We start from the raw sequence: 27,789 nt of genomic DNA on the forward strand, positions 1-27,789 counted from the left end.
AGTACGTAGACGTCATCGCCTCAAGCCAACTGTCCCATCGTCAAAAACGCGACCAAGGCCAATCTGGCGCCACTTCCTACAAACCTTCTGCCTCTCTCCAAGCCTGTCATTGACCTCTCCTAATGCTTTGGCTCTCTTGAGACTTACTCTACGCTTGTTTACAATGGTCACTACCCGACGTGCTGCGAGGGCGGCTGCTGAAGCGAACGATACAGTTATGGATTCTCCCTCAAGATCGACTTCGACACCTCGCTCGTCTCCTTTCCTGCCGACACCTCTAGAGAGAGCTGGGCTTGTAATATTCCCAGCTCTCTTGATCTTCGGAACCATCTTCTCCATAATCTCGCCGCAGACACGCGCCGCGCCGTACGATCCTATCGCGCAGTCGCATTTCCAAGATCCCAGCGTGTCTCCGAGCTACTTCGCTCGCAAGTCCAATCTTTTCAACGTTCTCTTTGTCAAGCGAGGCTGGGCATGGATCACTGTTGCATTCTTTGTCTTCATTTTCAGCCATCCTAGCACCACTGACACCGGACGACGTGTTCGCGCGAGTCTACGATGGGTTGCTGTAACAACACTGTGGTTCCTCGTGACGCAGTGGTGTTTTGGACCTGCTCTGATCGACCGTGGTTTCCGATGGACAGGTGGGCGCTGCGAGCTCGCTCGAAGAGAGGTTGAATTTGGCTCCGATACTGTTGGTGATAAGGTCACAGCAGTAGCCTGTAAAGCTGCCGGTGGTAAATGGAAGGGAGGTCATGACATATCGGGCCACGTCTTCCTCCTGACACTGGGTACTGCGTTTCTCATGCAGGAGGTCGGTTGGGCTGTGTTGAGATGGTCTGGCAAACGAAACGAGGAGCGATGCGTCGTTATGACCGACGGAGCCCTCAAGAGCGCTAATGTCGAATCTGATACATCTCTGGGCGAAGGTTCCGAGCGACCTGCCTTAGGTCTCGGTGGCAAGTTCGCCGTGGGTGTCATGGGATTGAGTGCTTGGATGCTACTCATGACGGCTATTTACTTCCACACATGGTTCGAGAAGGTGAGCAAAGCCCGAGTAGTCTTTCAAGATGTAGTTGCTAACGACTCCCAGTTTACTGGACTCTTGACCGCGGTGACGGCCTTTTACATTGTGTATATTGTGCCTCGCTTTGTACCTGCTGTTAGACAGGTCATTGGTCTTCCTGGTATATAGAAAGAGACAGGGGGTGATGAGTTATGAGTTATGCAGGTGGAGTACGTAGATGTAAGATAGAACGAATTGCATAATCCCCCTGTAGTAGCATCAACCGGCTCTTTACAGGTTTGTTTCATGTTGTCTCGTAGCACTATACTTGATCAACGACAGATGAACTACTCCAGACCTATCGACTAATATCCATTGTGATGTCATACTATAGGACTGTCATATGTAGGCAGATGCTCTAGCTGCATGACTGGCTATTTATCTCCTCCGTCGAGCAGAGGACTTCGTCTTCTTGAACTCATCCTTAATCTCATCCAAAAGCCCATCAACCGTCAAAACATCCACAGCAACACCAGCGAGACCCTTCGCCACCATAAGTGCCTTCTCGAAAGCAGGCTTGCTTCCCGCTGCGACCTCGAACGGCGCAGTGTGAGGGCCACTCTTTGGAACCGTGCCATTAGCAAAGGTGATCTGAAACATTGGGCTGATAGCTGGGAAGTCCTGGCTGATATTGCCTTGGTCAGTTGAACCACCGGGCTCTCGCATCTTGTCGACATCAGCATCGGGGAGGTCACCGCCAAGCTCCTCGAACCAACGTGTGTATGATGCAGCGAGGCCATCATTATTGTTCATGTTGGCGTAGCCGTATGGTCGTGTTGTGAAGTTCATCTTTGCGCCTGTGCCGAGAGCACCAGCCTTGAAGCAGTTGTACACACGGTCTGAGAGCTCTTCGAGTTGTTCCTCGTTGGCAGCGCGGAGCTGGTAGCTTCCTGATGCATCGGCGGGAATGACGTTGATACGAGTCCCTACTGAGTGGATGATTCCATGGACACGATCTGTTGTGCGCATCTGCTGGCGCATATAGGACAGGGCACTGTTGGCGAGGAGGAGTGCGTCTTGTGCATTGATTCCCTCCCAAGGTCCGGCTGCAGCATGAGCCTCACGACCTGTGTACTCAACATCGACACGATCTGTTGACTGAGCCAGCATGTACGGTGTGTCGGGGCCATTGCTGGGATGTGAGATCAGAGAGATGTCAATCTTGGCGTCCTTGAAGACGCCAGCTTCGAGCATCTTGACCTTTCCACCGAGAGATTCTTCAGCTGGCGTGCCAAAGAGAATGACCTTGCCACCAAGCTTCTCCTTGCGCATGATCTCAGCGGTTGCAAGAGCGCCACCTAGCGATGCTGTCGCAATCAAGTTATGGCCACAGGCATGTCCCAGTCCTTCCAGCGCATCGTACTCGGCATTGAAGCTCACGACAGGACCATCGCCTGAGCCATCAAACACGGCCATAAAAGCAGTGTCGATTCCACCGACTGTATCGGTCACGTTCCATCCCTTCTGTTTCTTCATGAACGATGTGAGAAGTTTGTGAGCTTTGAACTCCTTATATCCAAGCTCAGGATTGTCGTGGATGTTCTTGTTGATTGACCAGAGCTCTTTATCGAGTGAGTCGACGTAGTCTGAGACTGCGTCTGTGTATGGACTTGTAGCATTCTTCTTTTGGCGTGCTTCAAGGGTGGTTTGAAGTGATGAGGCTGGGGTTGCGAGGAGTGTGAGGCCGAACGCAAAGGCTGCGAGGCCTCTGGCATGATCTAGACAGACCATTATAATGTCTTATTCTTCGATATGTAACGACATCAATTGGAGTCGATGTTGGGGATTTTATTACCGTACTCCAAAGATACTAAGTATCACGAAACCTGGACAATGTGTAACAGACTCGCCGTCGCATTGCGGACATGGCAATCGCCCGAACTTATAAGTCACGGCCGTTCTGATCTCCAATATAACTCACTTAGGCGAACCATGATTGCCTGCATCCTCGTTATCACTTCTTTTGGCCGTATCTCAATTGCTCCTCAGTCTAGGACCTAGAATTGTTGCCCGAGACTCCACCTCGCAAATCCCCCGCCCAAGACGTTCTACAGTTACCTTCCTAACTGGGGTATCAATTAAGCAAATCTTTAGAGTTATCAGTTAGTTGAACCTGGGTCGTATCGTCACCCCGCTTCGTGGGTCTCTTATTCCCTGCGATGAGTTCGTCTATGTAACCATAATCTTGATATCGATAGCCGGTGCGGCACCGACCCAACATCAGATTGCCGGAATGAAGATTGCAAGCTTCCGAGGGTTTGAGTAATTGATATGGTGTTCTCCATAAGTTCTCCATTACCGTGGTCTAAAGCCGGCCAGCATCCGCGGCAATATTGACCGCCGTTTGTCGACAAAGTAGGGTTTGTGTCGGAGGCCTATACATATATACTCATTGGAGGAGGATTACGTATCACGGTTAGTTCAAAAGAGGTTCTATCATCTTGTACGAGGAGGTGAGCCTTGAAGTGGAAGGGCAGAGGTGGTAATCATTTATTCTGGTCACTAAGTCACTAAGGAGGTAGTTGTACCCATCAAGTAGCTATTCGATGGGTTGTCTCTAAACGAATTCCAGATACAAGCTAGATCGAAAGGTCGGCTAGCCGTTATAGCACCCAGGAGTCATGATAGTTGCCTTGAAATAGTCATTCAATGCCCATTTTAGATAGACTCCCGGTGATGTATGAGATTGAAAAGGCTCGACAATTCAGAGCTGTTCACAGTTTTGGGTCTTTAATGGGCTGATCTGCGCTCACTGAGTCGTCGGTGGAATCTTCGTCTAAGATGCCTGGCATGTTTGGGGCCGGCTCTCCTGGCGCTGGGCAAGAGATGGGATAAGGTCTCGCAGAGGAAACACACGCATGTAACTCCCAGTCGTCCCAGTATTCTTCATCGATAGCTGCAACGGGAAAGACATAAGTGTCAGCCTCTACACTCATACCATTCTCCAAGAAAACCGTGATAGGCATGACAACTCGCCGAGGGCTGTTGTAATGATATTCCTGCCGTTGCTCTAGGGTTTCACAGATCAAAAGAAGGCCCGGGATCTCTTTGGGGCCAGGAGACTGTGATGGAGAAGAATCTATAGCACTTCCTTTGTATGGCAGGACTGAGAAGACTGCAACAGGCTTTATCATAGAAGAGATATATCCTGTGTTGGAGAAGGAGCCGGTCAGCTTGACAGAGAGAAGTCTGATACGGTACTCGTCATTGCCGCAGATGAAAATTGGCTGGATGGGTACAGAAGCCATGGCGGAGGCTAGGAACGTTTGACAAAAACTTAGAGTCGAAGAGACGAGAAGGATTGGGTATAAACTCAAGGATAGTGAAGAGAATAAAGGCTGTGCTGGAGACCAGGAGTCAAAACTATCAAGGTGAGATACCAAGGCAAATTTATACTCAAGAGTATTGTGGGCAACTCCTTGCTCGTGTAAGATATTCATTCAATGTTGAGGTCATCCCCATACTAGCCTTGTGTATGCAATGCCTCTTTGATCAATCAAAGCCTCAAAGGCCTGTGGTATGTTGCAGCCAAAGAGTAGGTGCTAGGTGACTAGCCAAGAAAGACAATAACATATCAAAGAGAACTTCAAAGGGATATTTTTGTTATTTTGAATTGAATTACGAAACGAAGAGTAGAGTTGACTATCAGAACCTATAAACAAATCACATCTAACAATCATCATCGCCAACTTGATCATCTACCTTGACAAGGATCTTGCCTCTAGCATGAAGTCCACCGAGCTTCCTATAAGCTTCCTTGGTCTCCTCAAATGGCCAGATACTGTCTTTGACCAGTTTTATATCGCCACGGCCCAACATATCCGCGACAGTTTGACGATCATCAAGTGTAGGGCTCATCATAGATGTACCCAACCATCTCCGTCCAACACCACCGAGCCATGGTGATACTGGCCACCATTCGTTGAGCTTCATCTGCAGCACAGCGCGGAGGAAGTCCGGGACAAAGAAAGTTGGTGGTTTGATACCGACGGAGGAATAGTTGCCTCCGGGTACGAGATAGGATGGTGAGGCGAGATATAGGGCTTGATGGCCTAGGGTATCAATGATGGCGTTGAAAGGTTCTGATGAGAATCTTTCGGCGAGGTGCCTAGAAAGCTGGTCATGTTGCGTATAGTCGATAACCTGTGAAGCGAGTTAGTTGGCATTTCATTTCAAACAGGGCTTAACTCACCTCATCCGCACCAAGACTCTTGACCAACTCGACATTCTTGCCGCTGCATATGCCAACGATATATCCTCCAGGCCCTACAACCTTTCGGAGCATCTGCACGACCAGAGAGCCGATTCCGCCACTTGCTGCATTGACTAAAACACGATCGCCTGTCTTTGCTCCGGATTCCTTCACGAGCTGTCGTGCTGTCAAGCCTGGTAGTAAGCAACCAGCTCCATCAGCAAGGCTCACGCCCTCTGGTTTCTTCACAGCATATCTAGCTGGAATTCTAACATATTCAGCTAAAGCACCTGTTCCCGTAGGCAGAGTATGGCTGGCTGGCAACATGGCAAGAATCTTGTCACCCTTATTGAATCTCTTCGACTGTACTGATCCAGACTCATCATCAGGATGCCATAGATCGATCACAGTGCCTGAGAAGTCCATCTCAGGAATACAAGTTGGCTTTCGAATGAATGGCGGAACGAGAGTCATCTGGAATATGGCACCTGGGTTCAAGCCTGCAAAGGCCACTTTGACAACAATCCATTCTTCTGGGTTCGGCACATCTTTTGGCAGGGGAAGAGGAGGTGGTAAAGTTGGAATTGTCTGACTTGTAAGACTGAGGACGTCCCATGGTAGACCTCGCTCTGAAAATACCCAGGCTCTTGAATCTGTCATTTTGAAGTGTTGTTGATGAGGGGTTTGTGATACTGGACGATGGGTATTGTGGCGGTTAAGCCAAGCTATGTTGGGCTTTCAGCCGCACTTGTTAGTCAAAAAGTGTTAGCTGTCAATCAAGCTCGACCAGTCGGCATGATTCCTTTGCCAAGTCTTCGCTACATCTTCACATAAGACGGAGTATTGACGTCCGAAAACAACGTTGACGCATGAAAGCTCTATTCGCTGCAGAAAAGGAACACTTAGCAGTCACTTATGTTGATATTTGACAATTGATATAACACAACAGAATGGTCAAAATATAAATTAAACACAGACACGAAATTGAAAGAACCATGATGCTGTTTTTAACACATTGACATTGAAACAGCGAGTTGATGTTGGGATGACTACCCTAGACATCTGACGGACCCTGACTGCGATCTGTCCTATTTGCACAAATGAAAGATGGATAGATTATGCATACTCCTGAAACATAATCTGACTAGTGAAATCTACACCGTATGCCCACTGCTAGTTGGGAATTAGTTCGGGACAACATATCTGGGGCTTGATTGCAGCTAGCTCATTGGAGCGTTGGCGTAATTTGGACCTCAAATTGCATGGGGTCAACAATCCAATTTGCCACAAAAGGAGAAGCGAGATAACAACAACAAACAAATTCCGCCAGCCCTGATATCGTTGAAAGCAGAACAGATCCCCCCGTGTTTGACCCCTCCATCAGAAATGCGCTGTCCCCCGTAATACGGTAGCCTAGAGCCAGAGAAACCCCTAAGCGCCTATCAATTCAATCTCCACAGCGCAGAAAATACGGCTGCCTTCAGCGGCAACCCTGCTGTAAGACCTAGCAACCACAGCAACCAAAAGACCACTTTTCAGCAAAAACGACAGCGCACAATTATTCAGTTATCCGGCACAAATGAAATTAGCTTATTCCATATCAGCAAAATTTGGGCAGGCCAATTTATGTACATAATCAGACCACACCAAGGCTACCGCCTTTTCACCGCCAGGCACCGGAATTCTCACTCATTTTACTTTTTAGGCACCATTTTTACCACTTGGTCAATAAAGACGTCGTCCTTTGGCAAAGCCTCCTCAAGTCAGCTCCTCGATAACTTCACCACGTAACATACTCGCACCCCCGTACGCGTAAGAGGCAAACGTCAGCAAAAATGCGTGAGATTGTGAGACCTGAATTTTCTCTTTATTCGCTGTCGGATTTGAGTTTGACTGAGGCTAACCAACCCCCGTTTGACAGGTGCACGTTCAAGTCGGCCAATGTGTAAGGGCCACCCAACCAATTTTTCTGCTTTGAGGGACATGTGTTGAGTTGATGATTGCAGGGCAACCAAGTCGGCTCCAGTTTCTGGTAAATGCTACCGCAGGCGATTATTTTAGTGTAGAGACTGACTATTTATCAGGCAAACCGTCTCTGGGGAGCATGGCGTTGACGGCAGCGGCTCGTGAGTGAAATGAAGAGTCGGTGACCCTTATTTGCCTCAACCTAACAATTTCTCAAAGATACAACGGAACCGACGACCAGCAGCGAGAGCGCATCGACGTCTACTTCGCCGAGGCGCGTCTCCCCCTCTCACTCACCGTCTTTTATTTTCACTAACCGTCTCCCTTTAGGCCACAAAGGATAAGTACGTGCCCCGCGCGGTCCTTGTGGATCTTGAGCCCGGTCCTCAGGATGCCATCCGCGCCGGGCCCCTAGGCCAGCTTTTCCGCCCCGACAACTTCGTCGCCGGAAATGCCAGCGCCGGTAACAACTGGGCCAAGGGTCATTACACCGAAGGTGCTGAGCTCGTTGAGGAGGCCATCGATGTTGTGCGACACGAGGTTGAGAACTGTGACCATCTTCAGGGTTTCCAGCTCACCCACTCTCTCGGCGGTGGTACCGGCTCTGGTATGGGAACGCTTCTTCTGTCGAAAATCCGTGAGGAGTTTCCCGATCGCATGATGGCTACTTTTTCCGTTATGCCTTCGCCTAAGGTTTCTGATACCGTTGTCGAACCTTACAACGCCACTTTGTCATTGAACCAGCTTGTCGAGAACTCCGATGAGACCTACTGTATCGATAACGAGGCTTTGTACGACATTTACGAGAAGACCCTGAAGATTGCTGATCCTTCTTACGCCGATCTTAACTACCTGATCTCGACAGTTATGGCTGGCGTGACGACATGTTTCCGATTCCCCGGTCAGCTCAACTCTGATCTGCGCAAGTTGGCCGTCAACATGATTCCCTTCCCTCGACTTCACTTCTTCATGGTTGGATTTGCGCCTTTGACCGGTCGCAAGATGCAGGGCTTCCAACATCTTACCGTGCCCAGCCTTGCTCAGCAGATTTTCGACAACAAGAACGTCATGGCTGCTGCTGATTTCCGCAACGGTCGATACCTCACTTGTTCCGCGATTTTGTAAGTTTTGATTTGAAAAAATGCATGAGATGAGACGGACTAACGTGAGATTAGCCGCGGTAAGCTATCGACAAAGGAGATCGAAGACCAGATGCTCAAGGTGCAAACCAAGAACTCAGAGTATTTCGTCGACTGGATCCCCAACAACGTGCAAACCTCCGTCTGCTCTGTTCCTCCCAGAGGTCTTCCCATGGCCGCCACATTCGTCGGAAACTCCACCGCCATCCAGGAGATCTTCAAGCGCGTCGACGACCAATTCTCCGCCATGTTCCGTCGCAAGGCTTTCTTGCATTGGTACACCAGCGAGGGTATGGACGAGATGGAATTCACCGAGGCCCAGTCTAACTTGCACGACTTGGTCAGCGAGTATCAGCAGTACCAGGATGCTGAGATTGACGACGAGGTTGAGGAGTATGAGGGTGAGGGTGAGCCTGAGGAGTACGAGGGCTAGAGGGATTGGAGAGCTGGTTAAGATGATAAACTATTTGGCTTATTACTTCTTTATTACCCCCAAAATGCTTCGTCCCCTTCGAGTTCTTATATAGCATTCAAAACTGAAATTGGTTTACTTAGGCTTTGTTTTATAGCCGATTCATAATTATATGGTCCTTTTTAACTTTTGAAATCCCTTAATCATGCTTGACGTACATTGTGTCAAAGCCGACGTTCTTCCACTCGCCTGTCTCAGTGTTGAGAGTGAGATTTGTGTGCTTGACCTCTCCATATCGAAGAGCACCAGACTCGGCGCGACCACCAGCAACAGGACGCTTCAAGTGGTTGTCACCAGAGACGACGGTGAAGTTCGCCAGAGGGATATCCCAGGAGTTGCGAGAGGCAACAGAAGGGGAGCCTGAAGGTGTGAGTGAGACTCATGTGAGTGATCAGGCGTTTGAATCTTACCATAGAATCGGGACGAGACCTGCTTAGCATTCACATCCAGAATGAAGTACCCTCGGTAATAACCTTCTTGCCACTGAAGCTCAGGGTTCTTCTCAACTCTGGCGCGAGCAGCCTTGCCAGCTGCAGGCTCGATAGGGCCACCAACTCCGTTAGAGCTGACGGCGGTTCCAGCGAACTCGACACCAATGCTTCCGGCACCTGTCTTGTTGTCGTATTCCTTGGTTCCAAGCCAAACGAGATCCGAGACCTGTCATATATCAGATGAGTTGGGATGAGAATGGTGATGACACATACCCAGTTCTGGTGGCTGTCTCCAGCGAGGAAGATGTTGTTTCCAATATCGTTGTCGTACAGATACTCCAGAGTGCGGTTTCGGTTGGCGACATAGCCCTTCATAGGTCAGTACTTGCAACAAAACCAAAAGACTGGTCAGTCACTTACACTCCAGTTATCACCAGGAAGAACCTCGCCATTACCCCAATCCTCGGTGATACGCGAGAAGATGATCTGGTTGCCAACGATTCTCCAGGCGGCACCTCGGTCCTTAGACTTACTAAGAGATCGATAGAACCAGTTCTCCTGACGACCTCCCATGAGAGTGCGGCTGGGATCATCGCGGATCATGTCGATGTAGTTGTCGTTCCAGTCGAGGCTGGTGATGCTGCGGTCGTAGTTTCGAGTGTCGAGGATGATCAGATCTAGGAGCTTGCCCATTTGGAAAGATCGCCAAACTCGAAGGCCGTCGTCGAGATCAGTTTGGCTGATATGGAGGTTAGTTGAAGCTAGTTCTAGGGCTGGCTTTGATATTTACCGGATGGGCATCCACTCGAAGTAAGCTCGGACGGCGTTAACCTTTCGAGTGTCAACGGTAACCTTGCGGCCCTCCTTCAAGAAGGATTCTTCAGTATTGTTAAGACCAGAGAATCCATCTCTGTAGCCGTTGTTGGCGAACTCTGCCAATCGTCAGATAGACCTAGGGATGTGCCCGCGGGACTTACCGTGATCATCCCAAGTCGGGATCCAAGCAAAGTTCTGTGACAGAAGCTGCAGATCGGGATCTGTGCGGTACTAGTGAGATGTTCATGTGAGCGAATTCCCTTCCAAAAATCAGGCCGCGGAGTGACTAACCTGTCCATGGCGAGTTCGGTAGTCGTGAAGAGTGAAGATCTCAGTAGAGGGCTGGCTAGCCCGGCTTCCGTTGGCTCCATACTCATAAATATAATCTCCCAGATGGATAACATAGTCGTGCTCATCCTTTCTGGCGGCGTTGCCATAAGCGTTGAAGTAGCCATTGGCTGGGACCATTAGCTTTAGCTCTCAGCTTTATCAAGGATAGAAATGAGCTTACGGTAGTTGCTGCAGGAGAACACAGCGAAGCTTAGATCAGAGACGTCATTGTTGGCGGTAGGAGCAGTCTTGGTACGGCCAACAGGGCTCTTGACATTCGAGTCACAGACTTTGAACTGGTAGTAGTAAGTGGTGAGAGGCTTCAAGCCGTCGGCTTCAACCTAGAAATTGTCAGTCAAGATACCTCAGTCTCTGTTTTAAAAGATCATGCTCACTTTGACAGTGTAATCGATATCAGAGGTCGTATAAGCTCGTCCACTAGCGGCCGTCTTCCCATTTCCAGAAGCAGACTTGGACTCATAAACCTTCCACTCCACACAAACAGGATGAGGATCAGCCTTGATATACTTCTCAGTCTCATGACTGTAATGTCCCGCGGTGCCGTTCACAACATTCTCACTCTCATCAGACTTCGTGGAGGGTGCAACACGGGTCCAGAGGATGACACTCTGAGGCCAAGGATCTCCGGAGGCCACTCCGTGGGTGAAGTTGAGCTGAGAAGGATCATAAGGAGTGTTGCTGCGCTTCAAAGATCGACGCTTGACCAATGGAACATCGATTCCAAGACGAGCATGACGACGAGATGGACTGGCGTAGTTCAAGTTGCCGTCGAACTCGGCTGTCACAGCTGTAGCCAGAAGGCCAGAAGCATAGAGAAACACAGCAGACTTCATATTGACTATGACGAAAACCGTTTGATAGAGACAAAAAACAAGCTTATCCTGCGTATATGTCTCTTTTTAAGCTTGTAACGAGCTTCATCCCAACCCCGCCTCCGTTATCGTCCATGTTGCCGCCGAGATGCCGGTAGCCAACAAACTGGCCAGGCCCGTACACGTTTTCGTCCTGTGTATTGCATCACCACTCTTGTAGCCCTGGCCTGGTGTAACTGGGTCCTTGGTGTCACGGTCAACGAAAGAGGTAGCGATGTGACGTTGAGTGACCAGTAGGAAAGATAAGGATTGTAAGCATCGAATGCTAACGTTGGTTGCAATCCACGTGGAGGTTCGGAAGTTTTTATCTTGGTGTTGGTGTAATTCGACATCGTGGTGTGGTTTGAGAATCTCATTGGTTGTTTTGGTTGCATTGATGAGGTTTTTTGTCGTGCTGATTGGAGCTGCTACTATTGAGATCGAGGAGTGGAGACTATAACGGCAATGACTTAGCGAGTGTCGATCTGATGATGTCAACCTTTCTGGGCATCTAATAATCTACTTACTTATCTGAGGTGCTATTTGCCGAAGTCTTCCACGGAACTAATAAAGCAGCGAAGGCTGCATGTTGGTAGCTGGAGGGCCACCAGGATCCTTGCTTCAGATTGGCAACCTGGTTTAACAAAGTCTTCGAGTTTCTGGCGAGACGTAATCTGCTTTAGACTAAGATAATCAGATGAGAAAACGAGCCGACATGACAACTTATCAAGCCGATGCTGCTGTTGGTCATGGCAGTGCTGCAATTAACTACTCTACTTTTAGCCACCACGTGACCACTGTGTATCCAAAATGGACATGCGTCCCCAAGCTTCTATTCACCCTTCTTGGACAGCAAGGAATTGCCCATATATAAATCAGGTAAGATGCCCGTCCCACCGCCTCGGCCTAGGATATTTCGATGGGCCAAATTCAACCTCGAAGCCCTCCTGATGCTCGCAGAAAAACTTCGAGGTCGATCATGTACCTGCGATGAGTCCCAGGTCCCCAAGAGCGGTAGCTTGAACTGGGTTATATTCATCACCTTTGACGATGCGGTTGAATGGGTGTTTCGGTCACCGCGCTACGATATACTTATGTTCTCAGACGAAACCGCCTCCAAGATACTCATAAGTGAAGCGAGTACGTTGAAATATCTTGAAATCAATCCGTTGTCAAATTCCCGTTCCGAAAGTCTACTCATATAGGTAGGATGCAACTAAGCAGGACAAGGAAGTTCTATAATGACATGAAATTCAGTGGTACTCACGAAAATGACATCGGAATACCATATATTCTTCAGAGCAAAGCTTCTGGCCGCCCCTTGTCCGATTATCGTTGGACAGAACCTTCAGTCCAGCCTCCGAATATCAGACATCCCATATCTCAGCTCCCACTCTCAGAGTCAGACCGCGAGAGAATCATGAATCAGCTTGGTGCCATCATGTATCGCCTTTCAAGGGTCCATTTCAATAAGATTGGATCGTTGTTTGAAGATGATACCGGTGGCTTTTCGGTTGGTGAATGTCTATCCCCTGTTCTCACCTGGCAATCAAGGGACTCCCTCGAGAAAGAAATCGAACGGGGTCCTTTTACAGAAGAACCTGTATACCTTCGGTCTTTGATATCAGCTTTTACTTCTCACGCAGAGGAGCTACCACTGACACCGTATTTATTCTTCTCGCCACTACCCAGACCAGCTGACTATTCGACATGGGACAGCTTTCGGGCAGCTACCGATAGAAGGGGTGACTTCATAGTCATTGGCGATAAACTCGAGGGTAGTAAGAATCGACTGGACTACTGCATCGCAGGTCAGATACTAGAAGAAATGATACCACGACTGTCATCAGATTCGACTGGTTTCACGTTATCACACCCTGACCTCCACACCGGAAATATATTTGTCGATGAAGATCTAAATATCACATGCATTATCGATTGGGGTTCTGCAACAACATGTCCCGTGACTGAGCTGTTAGCGACTCCAGGGCTCGAAGGTTCCTCGAAACCACCTTCAGTAGCTCTCACAGCTGCCTTCCAGGCCGGTTTTTCTCAAGAACCCCCAAACATCAGCCGAGGTATGTGGGAGAGAGCCGAGATGATATGGTATTTTTCTCGCCTGGTACGTCTTCTGACCGGTCAGGATCTTCCCCTGTTCCGAAGACTGTATGATCTTGTTTATAAGACCAATGTTGTAAATCCATCGGACTCAAGAGATTATGGATGGCTATTTTATCAGCGGGCAACGACCGCAAGTAACAAACAGCTTCTATCCAGGCTGAAGGAAGATGATTTTACAGATGAAGAAATGAAAACGCGTGAAAAAGACGTCTTCTACGGAGACGAAGTGGACAGGTTGGCTGTAGCTAGGAAGCTGACGCTAATGTCTGAAATGAACCCGGGGTTTATTGGAGACAGGCGACTATGGCTGTGGATTGAAGAGGCCCTAAAAGAACCTGTGTATGATAATGACAATGGAAAATGATGCACTTATAGACAAAGTTCGCGGTGCTCGATAGATGACCTCCATTCTCGTGAGTTTTCTTGCGGTTGCAAGGGGGCACTGACTTGTGAATGCAAACGGATAAGCTCAAATAACGGAAGATAAAAGGGTTTGATAAGACCAGACACGGAACAGCTGGTGGAATTCAGCGGAAGTAGATCGAAACGCGTCGTGGTTCACCAAAGTTTTGGATGTCTTTCTTTCCTTTTTATTGAAGGAGTTACTTCAAGTATCCCACAAGGTTCCATGTTATGACCCTCCTGCTAGCCCTTTTTTGATCCTCAGAACTGTGCTGATATGACTCATAGCCAATTGGGTCTTTTCGTGCGTTGCAAGAAGTCTCGCCGTCTTGACCACGTTCTTGATCTGTCTCCCGTTGAGCTCAACACTTGCCAATTCATCCAGCTCATCTTCAGAAAGACTACTTTCGTCACCAATATTCACAAATGTCTTCCAGATGTGTAGTCTACTCGTGTAGTCCAGATTGGGATAGTGGATAGTGAGATGAATTCGAGACTCAAAAGCCGGATCAAAAGCTGAAACTCGGTTGGTCGTCAGAAACATGACACCCTCAAAGTATTCGAGGAGTCTAAGAAAAATCGACACGAGTTTGTTTCGTTTGATATCTGAGGTAGTTCGACGTTCAAGAAAGACATCGCACTCATCGAGAAGAAGGACTGCTCCCCATCTTGTTGAGAGCTCGAGAGCACAGTCTAGCTTCTGCTCAACTTCTTGGGCTACATCTCCCAATTCAGCAGCACTCATATTGTAAAGTGGCCTTTGCATGATCTCGGCAACTGACAGGAGATGATATTAGTAACATATCGTCAAATCCCATCTGACCAGAGTAATTACCAGACTCAGCTGTGAGTGTTTTCCCAGTTCCCGGCTCTCCACTCAGAAGCATGATAATCCCCCTTCCTGCATTGGATTAGTCAAACTCAATCTTCATTTCATCTTGCTAGCCTTGCCTTTGCCTTGAATTACATCGTCAAAATTGTCTAAGCCAGATATCTGAGCACCAACAAATGCCTGGATGATTCGTTTGTAATCGTGCGGCAGCACTAGCTGATCAAAAGCAGTCGAGCTCCATACAACGTCTTCGACGAGCTCAATGTCGAATAATCCTAAGTTTGCCGTGAGAAAATGGTATTGGGTAAGTATTCTGAGCCGACATACCCCATTCTTTAGTTTTCAGGCAGAATCCTTTCACGACGTTCGTACATAACGCGTACTGGCTTTCGGAGAGTCTTTTGTTGGATACATCTTATGAGACGATTAGCTTCAGTCAACCAATCTAGTCAAGGTTCCAACTCCTGGAGCAAAAGGCCTTTAGACTGCTTCGAGATCAGGATACGTACGCGAGCTTTGTGAGCCATTGGTCAAACCCGCTTTGGCGTATGGTCTTGTTGGTAGAGGCCCATAAGTGAGAGAATGAACAGATTTATCATGGTGCAGCTCATTACCATGAAACACAAAGCTTTTAGAGGCCTCAAGTGGGTGAAGTGGACCGGCAGGACCGCGATTGAACCATAAGAATGTTCTGGAGTCAATGATGATCCGCTCATTTGTCACCTACACAGCCGTTAAAAGACTGAAGAAGGAACCAAGGAGGTTCTGACATACATGTCGCTGCTCTGAGATCCCTGAAGTCGTGTGAGACAGGCTATACGTACCAGAATATGTCTTGTGGTTGATGCCTTCCAAGCTCTCAAATAGTTGACCACGCTGCACGAGTCGCTTTCTAACTTGATCGAAATCGGGACATAGACGTGCCGGGATCACCTCTAGCTCCAGGATGGGTATAACGTTCTCAAAAGGTGATATGGTCAAGGTTGTGTCTGTGTACCCGAACATATCTCCATCGGTGTCGATGAACCGTACACTAAGAACGTATGCCACTGTTCCATCTGGTGTCTTGGAGTAATTACCGCGGCTCAACTTGAGCAGCCTATCGCGACCTTCGATCTTGGTGTAGACTTCGACATCGGGCTCAAAGAGTGTCCACACATAGTCAAACGATATGACTCCGTTATTCAGAAGATCTGAGGCTTGCTCAATGCGCGGCTTGATCTCGGCATGTATGATATCTGCCAGAAGCTTGTAATGGGAACACTCCTCGGAGAAATCTGTTGAACTATTTCTCGGGTCGGCTTGGTTGAACTCATCCCATCTATAGAAAAACTCTCGAAAAGGCGCATGAAACTCGAGTTTCTTGAGGTTGGTGTTGATACCCTTGTAGCCTTTGAAAACCGGACCGAGAATTTTTTTGAGCAGTGGGCTCTGCACTGTGATAGAATGTAGTGAGAGGACCGATTCATCAATTTCGCCATGTTCCTTTTCGCGGCGGACAATGAGTGCGTACTTGGCTGAGGCTTGGGATGATCTTCCATCGACTCCGATTTCCTCGTCCGTCCACTCTTGCCAAGGGTCCCAGCTGCTCTTCCGGTAAATATCCTTAGTCTCAGCAGCCATACCGGCCTCCACCGGGTTGCTCGAGTTATTTGGATGATCATGGTTCTTTTGATTGTGCTCATCTGAGCGGGTGAACCAAGGACTGCCCATGTTTGCTGGCTGAACAACAGAATGGAAAAAGAACGCGTACCAGGGCTTCTAATGATCAGACTAGTCGGTCAACTGGAATCCAGAGAGTTTTGATTGATTACATCGAATCAAAAGACCGGCCGTTGACAGTTAGTTTTAGTCCGTAGTGCGAGGTCTCCTCTAGTAGAGGCTTACGAGCAAGAAGAGCGCACTACGTAGCAGCATGTGAAGACTTGTCTCAATAAAGCGACAAACTGCCCATCCTCCTTGCAGGTAAGTGATCTGACCTGTGATTGAACATGCGTGTATACGTCTCATAGAAACAAAGACAGCTGAAAGGCAGCTTGGAGCCCAACAGCTGATTGGCGATCTGCAGGTGCCCAAAGAAGGATGTCAATCGTAACCCAATGAAGAAGCGTCATTTAAAAGCTGGCCAAGCTATCGATATCTGATATTGCGTGGCCCCGCTCACCCCGTCCTATCAAAAAAGGGGGTGTAGAGTTTGTTCAGCTTGCATTGTAGCTCATACTTACATATCACATTGTCAAATGACGGTGTGTAGGCCTCAATCTCTGCTGCCAGGCCTGCATTGCCGCACTGCTGCATAAGCCCAGTTTGGACACATCGTATATCATGAACAGCTATTTGAGGCTTTCCGGACCTCCCGGGAATTACTGCTTGACTAAGTCATGCTGTAGAACACCCAGAAATGGCTTAGGGGCGGAACCAATCCGAAGAAGGTGTCAGCTCTTTAGATTGATCATCGTCAGGGATCACAGATGCTGGTACCCTGTTCTTTTGCACATATCATGAATAAGTCTGACTCACTATCCGTACTTTCTACTCAAAACGTACAAAAACCCAGTAAGTAATGCATATACTTATCCATCTGTGATCTAGCCATACAAAAAAATGTCTCGAATGTTTTATTTCTGACTATGCGCACCCTCTTGCTAACTGATAGCTGAGTATCCATGCTTAATCCCTCGCTCATACGACTCCTGTAAGATCCTCGCCCGCTTCTTCCCTCGCAAAGAACTCTCATCACCATCATAGCCATTGTCTAGATGATGTTTCCGAGCTGTCTGCGTCGGATCTTGAGGCTCACTTCTTGCTTCGCTGGACAACTCACCAACTGAGACCTGGTAGGTTCCTGAATTCGGTATATCTATATCCATGTCAGTTATCAATTGATTTTCAGATCCATGGTAGTCCATAGGTGTAGCGTCTACCGCTTCCTCGCCACTCGTTCCTAATAGCTCTTCCAGCCAGTTTCCAGTCGTATACTCTAGTAGGATGTCCTCGATCGGAATCCCTCTCATATCAGCATATAGACGACTAGCTATCTCAAAATGAATCAGATCTTCGTGCTTACGCAGTTCTTTATGCTTGAGGTAATTCTGGTAATATCGAAGGGCCTGACACAAGAAATCTTCCCGGTCGAGTAGGGCAAGGCTTTTCTCAATGACGGAGTGGGTGATTTCAAACCTGGGTTCAGGCAATTCCATGTGAGGCGGACAGGTTATTATTAGAATTGACCAGTAAAGGCACTTTGAAAGCTCTTCGCGGTCGTCTCTGTCCATTTTGGGAGATTGTTAGGTGTCGGCATTTGCTAAGAGATATGGTTTGAGCATAAGAAGTAGGCTGAGTATTTGTAGTTCAAACTAACCTGGTCTTTCGACTTTTGTTCACTGGCCTAGTATATTAGGTGTGATTGTGTTCGACTGTCTCAAAGACTAGCATCGTTGCTTTTTTGTTCAGCTTCTTAGTGAGGCAATCATGCATGTTCATACTGCAATGTATTCATTTCTTCATTTCAAAAATGTCTATCTTGTCCTCAGAGAAATAAGAACTCACCATAGAAATTTGATTGCTCTTAATGTGCTTAATTTGAGTTCTGTCGTAGTAATCTAAATGTGGACTAATGCAGCCGTGAGACTTTGATCTCTGAGAAGATGGCGTTCTCACTGGTGAGCCTTGTGAATATAGTTGTATCAGCTATCTGTGCTACCCAGGGGCATCACTGGTGAGCCATGCTTCTTAGATTTGAGGGGTGCCACGGGCGAAGAATCCACGAGAACATTGATAACAGTAGGTCCATCTCTCATCAATGCTTCTTTGAGTGCTTCTCGCAGCTCCTTCTCCCCTGTAACCGTAGATCCCTCACACCCAACTGCCCGTGCCAATAACTCAAAGTCTGTATAAGGAATGCAATATGGAGGTGGGACATCTCCCGAAGCTTGAGACGTTTGATCAAAAGTATCATATTGGCTGCCATTCATGACTAGCCAGATGGCTTTCGATCCATATAGAACGGCGGTGCTCACCTCTGACTGCTTCAACATTGCTGCGTCACTAACAATGGCCACCGCGTGATTGTCCGCAAGGCCCATGCCGACAACACCGCAGACAGCGTGACCCAAGGGAGCGGAATCTAGGTTTGATCGATAGAGCCCAGGTTTGGGGAATTTCAGGTAATGGGCTGTCCAGCAGAGACTTTTTCCGGCTTCGGCGATGATCGAACATGCACCTCGATTGATCGCGACCTGAACAACATACATGATTTTTGATGGATGGATCCGTCCTTTTGATGTAGCTCGCATTGGTGGGATCGTGGCCTTTGGTATGGCCGGCTTTACAATTCTGTGCCCAGTAACCTTTATCTCCAACAAGGCTCTAAGAAAGAGACCAACCTCAGCTTCAATAGCAACCGAACCCTTGGGCATGTTTCGTTTGACCTCGGAAGTCTCCAAGCTAACACAGTAGAAAACCGTATCGACCCATTCGCACTGGATAAACATGGAACTCAGCTCAGCCGCCTTGGATCCAAGAAGAAGGACCCCTGTGGGCGGATTAGCTCTCATCGTAGGGCTAAGCGATGCCCCTAAACCTGTGTGCCTTGATACAAGGCATGAGTCTCTGGGAAAATCCCCTTGGCGCGGGGCGTAGCAAGAACGGGGAGATCGTATCGTTCTGCAAGCTTCATGACAAGAGCCGAGGCACCACGACAGCCGTAACCGATCCAAAGTACAGAGCCCTTGGTTTTAAGCATTTCAACAACCCCCTTGCAAGCATCAAGGGCCTCCTTGGACAAAGAGGGAAATGGGAGAAGTTCGAATTTCGGATGTTGTTGCGGTATGAGTGATTTGCTTCTGGCGTCAGTCAAGAAAACACCCAAGACGCCCCCAAGTGGATCACGTCTAATCAGCATCAAGGTTTGTCGTAGTCGCCATACATCCAATTCGTCCCTGACGATCACACAGCAGCTGAGTGCACTATCGGCAGTTGGTCCAGTTAGCCCCTCCACATCCATTGGAAAGGTCTCCTGAACAAGTCGACGACCTGTTCGATCAGCCTCCTCGCTCGTCAAGCCAGCAATGAAGACGATACGTGCTCCGTCTGCACGAGCACAACGTAATCCAGTGATAGCATTCGTGATTCCTGGCCCGCTCGTTACGAAAACAACAGCGAATTTGCCAGTCTGTATAGAATACTCTGCCGCGGCAAATGCAGCCCCTGATTCATGGTGAAAGTGGTAAACTTTGATCTCTGGGCGATGTAGGGCTTTCCAGATGTGGTGGATGTTGGTTCCAGAGACGCCGGAGGCTTTATCACAACCAAAGGCGGGCAGGCACTCAACTATTGCATTCGCGTAGGTCTGCATGGTGGAATGTCTGAGTTGGTGAGGTGCTAAGATTAGGTGTTTTGGGTCAGAAAAGAACGAAGAGCCAAGACTCGGGGTCATACACCTGCCGGCCGTTCCTCCGTCACCTGGTGATTATTGAGATATACAGAAGGTAATATGGGGGACATATGGGCAACACTTGCTGCACTAGTGTCATACACAAGGATAATTAGGTAGGTAGTCAACCGGGGATCACACTTTCTCATCCTGAACGAAGATCAACATGAGTTTTCTGGATTTACAGAGTGTTCTTGTATTTCAAAAACGCATAGGTACCATAAGAAAGCAAAGACGTCCTGGAATTGAAAGCAGCATTATCACCAAGATCTCCCGCGTTGGAAGGAGTTTGACGGTCTGGCACCACGACACGCAGTATCTCTGGTAAAGGTGACCAAGGCCTTGGTACAATTCAGTACCTGGACCCAGAGGTGGTCGTGGTAATTGTTAGGATATTCCAGAATGTCAAAGCTTGACGTTGCGCGGAGTCAGGTCAGTAATCTCACACTTCAGTGTTAGGGTAAAGTCAGCAAAATGCCCAGAGTCTTAGGTTTCTTCAGCGTCGCCAGGTAGCATATATTATAATCTGACCACGTGATTGATCAATAAATCTGATGTTTGCTTCTGTTTGGTGATTGAATATAGATGAAATGAGGTGTCGGGAAATCAGTAAGTGGAGGAGAGGCCCAACCCAAGCCCAGGGTGTCGCATCCGTGGAAGCCGCGGAAAGCGCTAAGACTTGGAATACGAAGGCAACAAGGCATCAACCACGGATCAACCACTTTTACTGACATGACAACAACTCATCAAAATTCCGTCCTAAGCTGCAAGCAATGAGATTAAAAAGCATGATATTATATTCATACTCCTTAAAACCATATCAATAGCCAACAATTGCTGCCTTGTGCCAAACACCTCCATACACCTCTATCCAACTTGAGATGTCTTCAACAATGGAACCTAACAAACCTGCTCTCAAAATCGTTCGAATAAGCTCTCGTGAGCAACTCGAAGAGCTCGTCGACTTTATTTGCGACGCCTTCATGGAAGACGACCTGTTCTGCGCCATGGTCCCTGGTCGACATGAACATCCCGAAGCAGCTCGAAGCATGTGGCGCATGACCCTCGTCGAGGAGTACGGTAGGAAAGGCTCCGTGCTTCTCGCTGCTCGTCTTCAAGGAGAGAACGGGGAAGTGGGCGACTTTGTTGCCTGTGCAGTTTGGTGTCGTTGTGGAAACAGTGATCTCGCTCGAAGCTGGCAGGGAGATAACTGGAACAAGCGTGAGTTAGCATTGGATTTCTGAGAATGGCAGTATAACTTACTATGATCAACAGGCATTGCCAGGATTGAAGCTGCGTGTACCATGTTTTATTGCTTCTCCCTTCGACAAGCAGGTCCCGGTATCGCACTAGACGCCTGCATCGCAGCAGGAGCAGCCGCAGAGCAAGCCTACAAGTTCTACCCCGATGAGCGCTGGCGTCTCAGCCTCCTAGCTACCTCGCCCAAATGCCAGAGAACCGGCATCGGAAAGCGTCTTGTCCAGTGGGGCCTTGACCGCTGCGAGGAGGAGGGAGTCCCAGCGACGCTCGAGTCCAGTGTATCAGGACGACCACTCTACGAAAAGATGGGATTTCGAGAGGTAGGCATTGTTAGCTTTTATGAAGGCAAGTGGTCCATGCCTGCCATGCTCAGACCTGTAGAGGAGGACAAGAAGACGGTTTAGAAGACAGCTTTGTCAGATTCAAAGGCTGAAGGCATGGTTTGAAGCAGCCGGGATCAGTGATTGCGAACAAGGGCATATGCTTGATATGTATGATGGATGGCATGGCGTTTAATTCCTGATTATTCGGAAGTTCTTGTTGTATTTGCTACGCTATTAAATTCGTGATGATGAAAATTAGTGTTTGGGTCGACGGCTTGCAGATGACGAACATCAGGTGTTAATGCTGGTGATATTGAAGGGGGGCCCCCACAGAGAACCTTGGTTGGCCGTGACTTGGAAGGCTTCCAAGTGATGGGCTGGCTTGAAGTGCGGGGAGCTCCTTTATCTTGATGCTGTGCTAGACCATCTTCGCAGACGCGACCCTCCACTGCAAGGTGAGGCTCGCCATCAAACTATTAACACTTTACTCGGGCAAACATGGCGATCAGAGATGTATGAGTCAAATATGTATACGATTGATTGAGTTCAGCTACTTACGTGAGAGTAATAATGTTTCCCCCTTCCCATACCACCACGAGCAAGATACTGTGATCAGGAATTCCCTGAAAGTCCATGGTGGGCATTGTTGAGAGTGTTATTTTGAGTTGATAGACCTGACAGCTGATGCTTGCATCGCGTGCCCTCCTGGAGGTGAGATTGACAGGATCATCCTACTGCAAAGCTCCCCAAACATGTCCATGGTCTTGGACGTAGCCCCCTCCATGATTATATGGATTGGCTCTTCCTCATCAGACAGCATGATCTTAGCGCAACGCATCGCATCGCCGTCAAAGGTTGGGGGCGACATTGTTATGGCGATGAATGGTAATGAAGAGTAAAATGAGCAGATGTAGAAGATTGGGGAAGGTGTAAACAGAAAGTAGGGGTGCTGGGTCGTCGACCTCCACGAAACTGCACGCTCCGGCGTGACAGCGTACTGGGGTGCCTGTGTTTACGCAGTCCGGTCCATGGTAACAAATTCCACGAAGGCGTCCATAGTCTTGGACGTTGCCCTGTCCATGATGATGTGGATAGGCTCCCCAACATCTTGCAACATGCGGCTGTTGCGACCAATAAAGGCCCCAGTCTCTCACCCTGAAATCGGTTTGTCCGGAGCGAGAGGAGTGTGGCTTGTAACCGCTTGTCGGGGGATGGGCGGACTCCAGCTCCTCATACTTTTCCACCACTCTGAAAGACTTGGCTCATTCCGCTGACTTGCAGTCTTCTTCGGCTCCCTCTCCGACACTTTGCTCTCCTTTCAAGAGTATAGCACAGATGTCATCTTCTTGGACAAGGCTCACCAAGGTGCCTCGAGGGGAGGCCCAAGGGTATAGCACCTATGTCATCTTCTTGGACAAGGCTCACCAAGGCTGCCTTGAGGGGGCCATCAGCAGATGAGGGCAAGGCTGAGCCACAGACAAACAGGGGCGAAGTGCCACCTTCACTGTGGGCTTAGTCACGATGGAGCTTCTGCGACCACACAAACCTCCACCCCTACTCTGCGAACCAACAGGTGAGACCGAAATTGATCTCAGCCCGCAAGAACTAAGAGTAGGGGTGAAGTCTGGTGGTCGAGTCAATTATGTCCTCCTACAAGATAACAGGGTTAATATAAGATGACGAGCTTGTCTTTGACTGGGGATAACGTACTCGGAGTTCGTCGTACCGGAGGCGGTTTAGTCGGTTCTCCTCCTTGAGTCTGACCAGGTCTGCACGACCTGGCCAGACTAAAGGAGGGTATCACCCGACGCAAGCAAAGCGCGGGGGGGTTAAGGTTCACCTTACGTGTATCGAATGATGGCAGCGCAAGCAGGGTACAGTCCCAGGTCCGGGTCTGAGTGTCACCCACCGTCGTATGACGTGGGGAGAGAGTGTGGGAAGTTCACCACTGTTATGTTATAAGCGGGGTGGTTCTGCGTCGAGGACATCTATTTGTCAGCTTCTGTGTGGTAGTTAAAGTACCGCGGGATGTAGTTACCTCTTGTTTCGCGTGTAAAATGACAAGTGTTGTATGATAAGTTGGGCTCCACCGAAGTTGGCCGCCAGCGTGGCGTAAGGGAGTATTATGCCATGATGCAATGTGCTTTGCTGGTCGAGAATTTACCGACTGAAGTGATGGGAGCAACTTGAGCAAAGGTAGTCTGTTTGTTTGTAGAAAGGTGAGGCTGCAAGCTCAGCTCTGATAAGAACGAGGTGACTTCTGACACTCTTGCGAGGGTTCGTTGTTGATGGAGCCAAGTGCTTCTCATCGTGCTTAGTGTTTGGGAGAAATGGGTAATAAAGGTTGCCAAGTGGGGCAATGTGCTACCAACTTTTGAGGCAAAGTATGTGGGAGGGGAGCCTGTGACGGGGGCGAGGAAGATGAAGTAAAGAGAGATGTCTTTGGTCAAAGCGAGTCTTGTGCCCGTGACGTGAGTGGAGGTATCTGTGCCTCTAGTGCAGAGGAAATTTCCTTGCAAGAATTTGTCTGCTTCTGTGATGCTTGTTAGCTTGGAAGAAAAAGACGCGTAGCGATGTCGAGTTGGGCGCCAACTAGTCGCAGGCTTGAGAGTCAAAGACGAATGTGAGATTTGTACTTACGTGGAGGGCTCACCTGGCCATTATATGTGACGGGGTGGTAGAGGTGATTTGTGACGCGTCTCTGGTGGGAGAAGATGGTGTTTTGTGCATGGTAGCTTTCTGCTTGGGCGCTTGATATACGCAGCAGACGAAGGGAAGAGGTAGATGTGGAAGGCAGCGTGCTTCAAGGCATGAGAATGGTGAGATCGGTTATGAAGGTAAAGAGAAGTCATGAAGACGCGTTTAGCTCTGTTACTTCATTGTGTCTAGTGAAGGGATTGCCTAACGCATGAAGGGGGAGAAGCGAGAGGTGGACGAAGTGAGGAAGGAAGAGGAAGGAAGAGGAGGGGAGATGAGGGGAAGGGGGAATTTTATCCCTGTGCTCGCACTTCTCAGTTGTGTGGGAGTTGCAAATCGGAAGGAAGGTGTGGGAAGATGATAAAAGAGGGCTAGGCAGTAACCTGCTCATAGGCAACGCGTTGTTAGGGGAAATCAGGAGTGTCTCATCCGGCCAGAGAGAAGGGGGAACTCGGTCTTTTCTGATGCAATTTTGAAGATATGAAGATTGCGATGCGATGAATTAAAATCAAACGGAAAAGTGCATCTATTCGTGAATGTGCATAAAAAAAGAAGCCATGCTGAAAGTGACTTTCGGGGTTGGGGGTGATGTCAAAGGAGGATGACGGGACGCTACAGGGAGCTCACACAGAATTATGGGACCACGACAGGGGGAGAGGGGCCAGGCACACACTCTTGGGCCAACCAGAGCGAGCCCTAACTTGCCGAGCTCACCCCACGGATCTCACCAAGACATGGGTAGCTCGAGTTCCAAGTTTTGGGAGCTTCCCTTCCATCCATTTCACTCACTCATCATTTTTACCTCCGCCTCCTCGCTTCACCTCACCTTGCCTCACACATCTTCTCCAACTTCACTACATCTACAGCCATGCCTCGTATCAAAGCCCCCTCAAATCTCCCTGAGCTTGTCAAATCCACTTTCACAAGAGCTCGCTCAGATGGTGATTTGCATTATTTCCCCACTCAAGTCGCCATCCTCAATGTTGATTCCATCCCCGTACGTATCATCCTATCTTTTTTCTCACTAGATGAATGAGCACCACAATCCTATAGAACCGCTACTGACACGAAAACCAGTTCCAACTTCGCTTCTCGCCTTCCCTGGCAAACAAACCAAAGCCGCCGCCAAAGGACCTCACCAAACCTCAAAAGCCCTTTGACCCCTTTGAGAACCCACTTCCTGCTCTCAAGGTCACAGATCTTGGGCCCTCCCACTATCTTGTGCTGAACAAGTTTGCTGTGGTTCCTGAGCACTTCATTCTTGCTACGACAGAGTTCAAGCCCCAAACTCATGTCCTCGAAGAGTCTGACCTTGAGGCCACACTCGCCTGCATTGAGGCATATGAAACTTCCAGAAGAACCCAGGCAGAGCAAGGCCACCGTGATGGCACACTCGGCGGAGGTGATGGCCTCTTTGCGTTTTTCAACTGCGGTGACCACTCCGGTGCCAGCCAACCTCATCGTCACATCCAACTCCTACCCATTGCCAGAATGAAAGATGGCTTCGAGGCTGACACTCCTTGGTCTGTTCTCGCCGATGAGCTCAAAACCAAGATTGCTCCCTTTGCTACCTTTGCCGAAGACATCAAGCTTGGCATGTCTGGTGCGGAGTTGCACTCCACTTATCTCCGACTCTACCGCAAAGCCTGCCGGGCTGTTGCTGTTTACACAAAAGATCCCCTTCACACTGAAGAAGCACCAGCTGAGGGTCCCACAAGAATCAGTTACAACATGGCCATGACCAAAGACACACTTGTTGTCTGCCCCCGCCTGGCAGAGGGCGTTAAGCTCCAAAGCCAGGACGGTGATATACTTGGTACCGTCGCTCTCAACGGCACCCTTCTTGCCGGTACAGCACTGGTCAAGAACGAGTTGGAGTGGGAAACTCTAAAGAAAGATCCCGAGACGCTACGCAACGTTCTTCGAGACATCGGTGTGCCAACCACATTTGATAATGGTGGAGAACTTCGCTTGTAGTTTTCGGCAAGCCTGCAGCCTCTAAATCCTCACGGGTTGAGGCGTGCGCTGTAAGCATCGGCTGTCAGCTATCTCAACTCAAAATGACACTTCTCAAAAGATGCTCCGAAAAAGACGAGCCTTTCCGTTTAGGCCAGTCATCCACAGAGCCCATCTGCTGGCGGTCCAGGCAAGCCCTGACTGCATCTCCGCGTCATCGTGACAGTGGCCGATACGGCGGAGAACGCGAGAACCGACGCACCGGAAGCAACATGGAACCCATCGGAAGCCCCACAGGCTCCGGCAGTGCTTCGAGCGCCGTGGAAGAATCGCCTGCTAAGAAGAAGATCGAAGCTCGGTCGGGTCTTGACCTGCTAAGAAGAAGATCGAAGACTGGCGGGGTCTGGAGCCTGCAAAGCTGTACAGAGGGGCACACGGTGGAAGGCTGCCGAGGAGCTTGGTATTCGCCTTGCGGAACTGCATGACTTCCTTGCCAGCCCCGAGGGCAATGCTTACATGACCCAGCTTTCTGGGATGTCTGCTCCCCAGCAAATCTGGGTTGTGAGCTAGATGCGTCATTTGCAGTTGAGACCTGTGGCTGAGAGCTTACAATCACCACACAGAACTTACACGGGAGCCGACATCGAATTCGACCAAGACAAACCAGCCTACCCTACCAGCTCCCCAGCAAATCTCTTCTGGGGACGACCAATCCCAGGGGCAGTCTCCTTGGGGACGACCAACCCCAGGAGCTGCCTCCTTGGGGAGCTGGTGAAAACAGCACGCGGTGGAAGTCTGCAGGATCAGGTATTGGTCAATGATGGAGGTGATTATGAAGAGTAGGAGGGGGGGAGCCACAGAGGAAAACGATAGTGATACTATGGAAGGGTCTTCGTCCACCACCACAAACAACCATGGCTCTACCAACTATGAACGGGTCCTTGACGGAACCCTTCCATCTGAGTGGCTCCCCGATATCTCTTGCAAAAGTGTGGGGGGTTGATGAGTTTGGTGGAAATGGAGGTGATTACGGGGAGCAAGGAGGGGAAGCCGCCCAAACGAAAACACCGGCCTTATCGAAGGGGCTCTGTCGACCCAATCAAAAAAAGAAAAAAACGCCAAGGACAGAGCCCTTTCATGGCGGCGACCCCTCGAGCTCCTGTCATAAAGTTGGTTTTGGGGGGATGTCAAGGGCAGGGAGGGAGCACAAAGTGTGGAGGACTGGTCAACATGAGGGCATCGATACTTTGGAGGGGACTCCGTCAACATCGTTCAACAAAAAGGCAAAGGCAGAGCCCCTCCGACCTCTAGTCTCCGCAACCCTCACCGTTCGAGAAACTCACCAGTTCCGTTTCCAACACTATTGCATATGTCCCCCCTAAGCATCTCTCTGATGCCTGGAACGTGCAGCCCTTCAACCTATTCACCCATTCGTCGAACTTTGCCTACGGTGCGCCTATCCCCCGACGTGCGGTTACCAG

The 27,789-nt window shown here is 49.1% G+C and overlaps 13 protein-coding genes across 13 annotated transcripts; 6 read left to right on the plus strand and 7 right to left on the minus strand.

Annotated features, from left to right (window-relative positions):
- Nucleotides 1–163: 163 nt before the first annotated feature.
- On the plus strand, nt 164–1,195 carry FPRO_05164 (uncharacterized protein; the record flags this gene model as incomplete). The annotated part of the gene is made up of 2 exons (XM_031230752.1): nt 164–1,042; nt 1,094–1,195. 2 exons carry the CDS (start codon nt 164–166, stop codon nt 1,193–1,195), a joined length of 981 nt encoding a protein of 326 aa, XP_031080857.1.
- A 249-nt stretch (nt 1,196–1,444) lies between these two features.
- On the minus strand, nt 1,445–2,797 carry FPRO_05165 (uncharacterized protein; the record flags this gene model as incomplete). Its single annotated transcript, XM_031230753.1, has 1 exon — nt 1,445–2,797. One exon carries the CDS (start codon nt 2,795–2,797, stop codon nt 1,445–1,447), a length of 1,353 nt encoding a protein of 450 aa, XP_031080858.1.
- Nucleotides 2,798–3,780: 983 nt separating this feature from the next.
- Nucleotides 3,781–4,314, minus strand: FPRO_05166 (uncharacterized protein; the record flags this gene model as incomplete). The annotated part of the gene is made up of 1 exon (XM_031230754.1): nt 3,781–4,314. One exon carries the CDS (start codon nt 4,312–4,314, stop codon nt 3,781–3,783), a length of 534 nt encoding a protein of 177 aa, XP_031080859.1.
- Nucleotides 4,315–4,735: 421 nt separating this feature from the next.
- Nucleotides 4,736–5,918, minus strand: FPRO_05167 (uncharacterized protein; the record flags this gene model as incomplete). The annotated part of the gene is made up of 2 exons (XM_031230755.1): nt 4,736–5,209; nt 5,259–5,918. 2 exons carry the CDS (start codon nt 5,916–5,918, stop codon nt 4,736–4,738), a joined length of 1,134 nt encoding a protein of 377 aa, XP_031080860.1.
- A 1,175-nt stretch (nt 5,919–7,093) lies between these two features.
- Nucleotides 7,094–8,795, plus strand: FPRO_05168 (beta-tubulin; the record flags this gene model as incomplete). The annotated part of the gene is made up of 7 exons (XM_031230756.1): nt 7,094–7,105; nt 7,180–7,203; nt 7,265–7,290; nt 7,343–7,384; nt 7,443–7,497; nt 7,554–8,344; nt 8,399–8,795. The coding sequence occupies 7 exons, from the start codon at nt 7,094–7,096 to the stop codon at nt 8,793–8,795; spliced, it is 1,347 nt and encodes a 448-aa protein (XP_031080861.1).
- Nucleotides 8,796–8,973: 178 nt separating this feature from the next.
- FPRO_05169 (uncharacterized protein) lies at nt 8,974–11,265 on the minus strand (the record flags this gene model as incomplete). The annotated part of the gene is made up of 9 exons (XM_031230757.1): nt 8,974–9,194; nt 9,245–9,491; nt 9,539–9,634; nt 9,686–10,004; nt 10,056–10,197; nt 10,243–10,312; nt 10,373–10,539; nt 10,593–10,752; nt 10,807–11,265. The coding sequence occupies 9 exons, from the start codon at nt 11,263–11,265 to the stop codon at nt 8,974–8,976; spliced, it is 1,881 nt and encodes a 626-aa protein (XP_031080862.1).
- Nucleotides 11,266–12,167: 902 nt separating this feature from the next.
- Nucleotides 12,168–13,768, plus strand: FPRO_05170 (uncharacterized protein; the record flags this gene model as incomplete). The annotated part of the gene is made up of 2 exons (XM_031230758.1): nt 12,168–12,423; nt 12,489–13,768. 2 exons carry the CDS (start codon nt 12,168–12,170, stop codon nt 13,766–13,768), a joined length of 1,536 nt encoding a protein of 511 aa, XP_031080863.1.
- Nucleotides 13,769–14,035: 267 nt separating this feature from the next.
- On the minus strand, nt 14,036–16,351 carry FPRO_05171 (uncharacterized protein; the record flags this gene model as incomplete). The annotated part of the gene is made up of 6 exons (XM_031230759.1): nt 14,036–14,523; nt 14,642–14,707; nt 14,758–14,913; nt 14,966–15,052; nt 15,148–15,361; nt 15,413–16,351. 6 exons carry the CDS (start codon nt 16,349–16,351, stop codon nt 14,036–14,038), a joined length of 1,950 nt encoding a protein of 649 aa, XP_031080864.1.
- Nucleotides 16,352–17,283: 932 nt separating this feature from the next.
- FPRO_05172 (uncharacterized protein) lies at nt 17,284–17,913 on the minus strand (the record flags this gene model as incomplete). The annotated part of the gene is made up of 1 exon (XM_031230760.1): nt 17,284–17,913. One exon carries the CDS (start codon nt 17,911–17,913, stop codon nt 17,284–17,286), a length of 630 nt encoding a protein of 209 aa, XP_031080865.1.
- Nucleotides 17,914–18,324: 411 nt separating this feature from the next.
- On the minus strand, nt 18,325–19,994 carry FPRO_05173 (uncharacterized protein; the record flags this gene model as incomplete). The annotated part of the gene is made up of 2 exons (XM_031230762.1): nt 18,325–19,172; nt 19,229–19,994. 2 exons carry the CDS (start codon nt 19,992–19,994, stop codon nt 18,325–18,327), a joined length of 1,614 nt encoding a protein of 537 aa, XP_031080866.1.
- A 971-nt stretch (nt 19,995–20,965) lies between these two features.
- Nucleotides 20,966–21,736, plus strand: FPRO_05174 (uncharacterized protein; the record flags this gene model as incomplete). Its single annotated transcript, XM_031230763.1, has 2 exons — nt 20,966–21,293; nt 21,348–21,736. 2 exons carry the CDS (start codon nt 20,966–20,968, stop codon nt 21,734–21,736), a joined length of 717 nt encoding a protein of 238 aa, XP_031080867.1.
- Nucleotides 21,737–25,220: 3,484 nt separating this feature from the next.
- FPRO_05175 (uncharacterized protein) lies at nt 25,221–26,329 on the plus strand (the record flags this gene model as incomplete). Its single annotated transcript, XM_031230764.1, has 2 exons — nt 25,221–25,349; nt 25,430–26,329. The coding sequence occupies 2 exons, from the start codon at nt 25,221–25,223 to the stop codon at nt 26,327–26,329; spliced, it is 1,029 nt and encodes a 342-aa protein (XP_031080868.1).
- Nucleotides 26,330–26,412: 83 nt separating this feature from the next.
- Nucleotides 26,413–26,878, plus strand: FPRO_05176 (uncharacterized protein; the record flags this gene model as incomplete). The annotated part of the gene is made up of 2 exons (XM_031230765.1): nt 26,413–26,614; nt 26,688–26,878. 2 exons carry the CDS (start codon nt 26,413–26,415, stop codon nt 26,876–26,878), a joined length of 393 nt encoding a protein of 130 aa, XP_031080869.1.
- Between the last annotated feature and the right edge of the window lie 911 nt (nt 26,879–27,789).

Source organism: Fusarium proliferatum, assembly GCF_900067095.1.
Source record: "Fusarium proliferatum ET1 genome assembly, contig: FPRO_scaffold004, whole genome shotgun sequence".
Taxonomy (NCBI): Eukaryota; Fungi; Ascomycota; class Sordariomycetes; order Hypocreales; family Nectriaceae; genus Fusarium; species Fusarium proliferatum.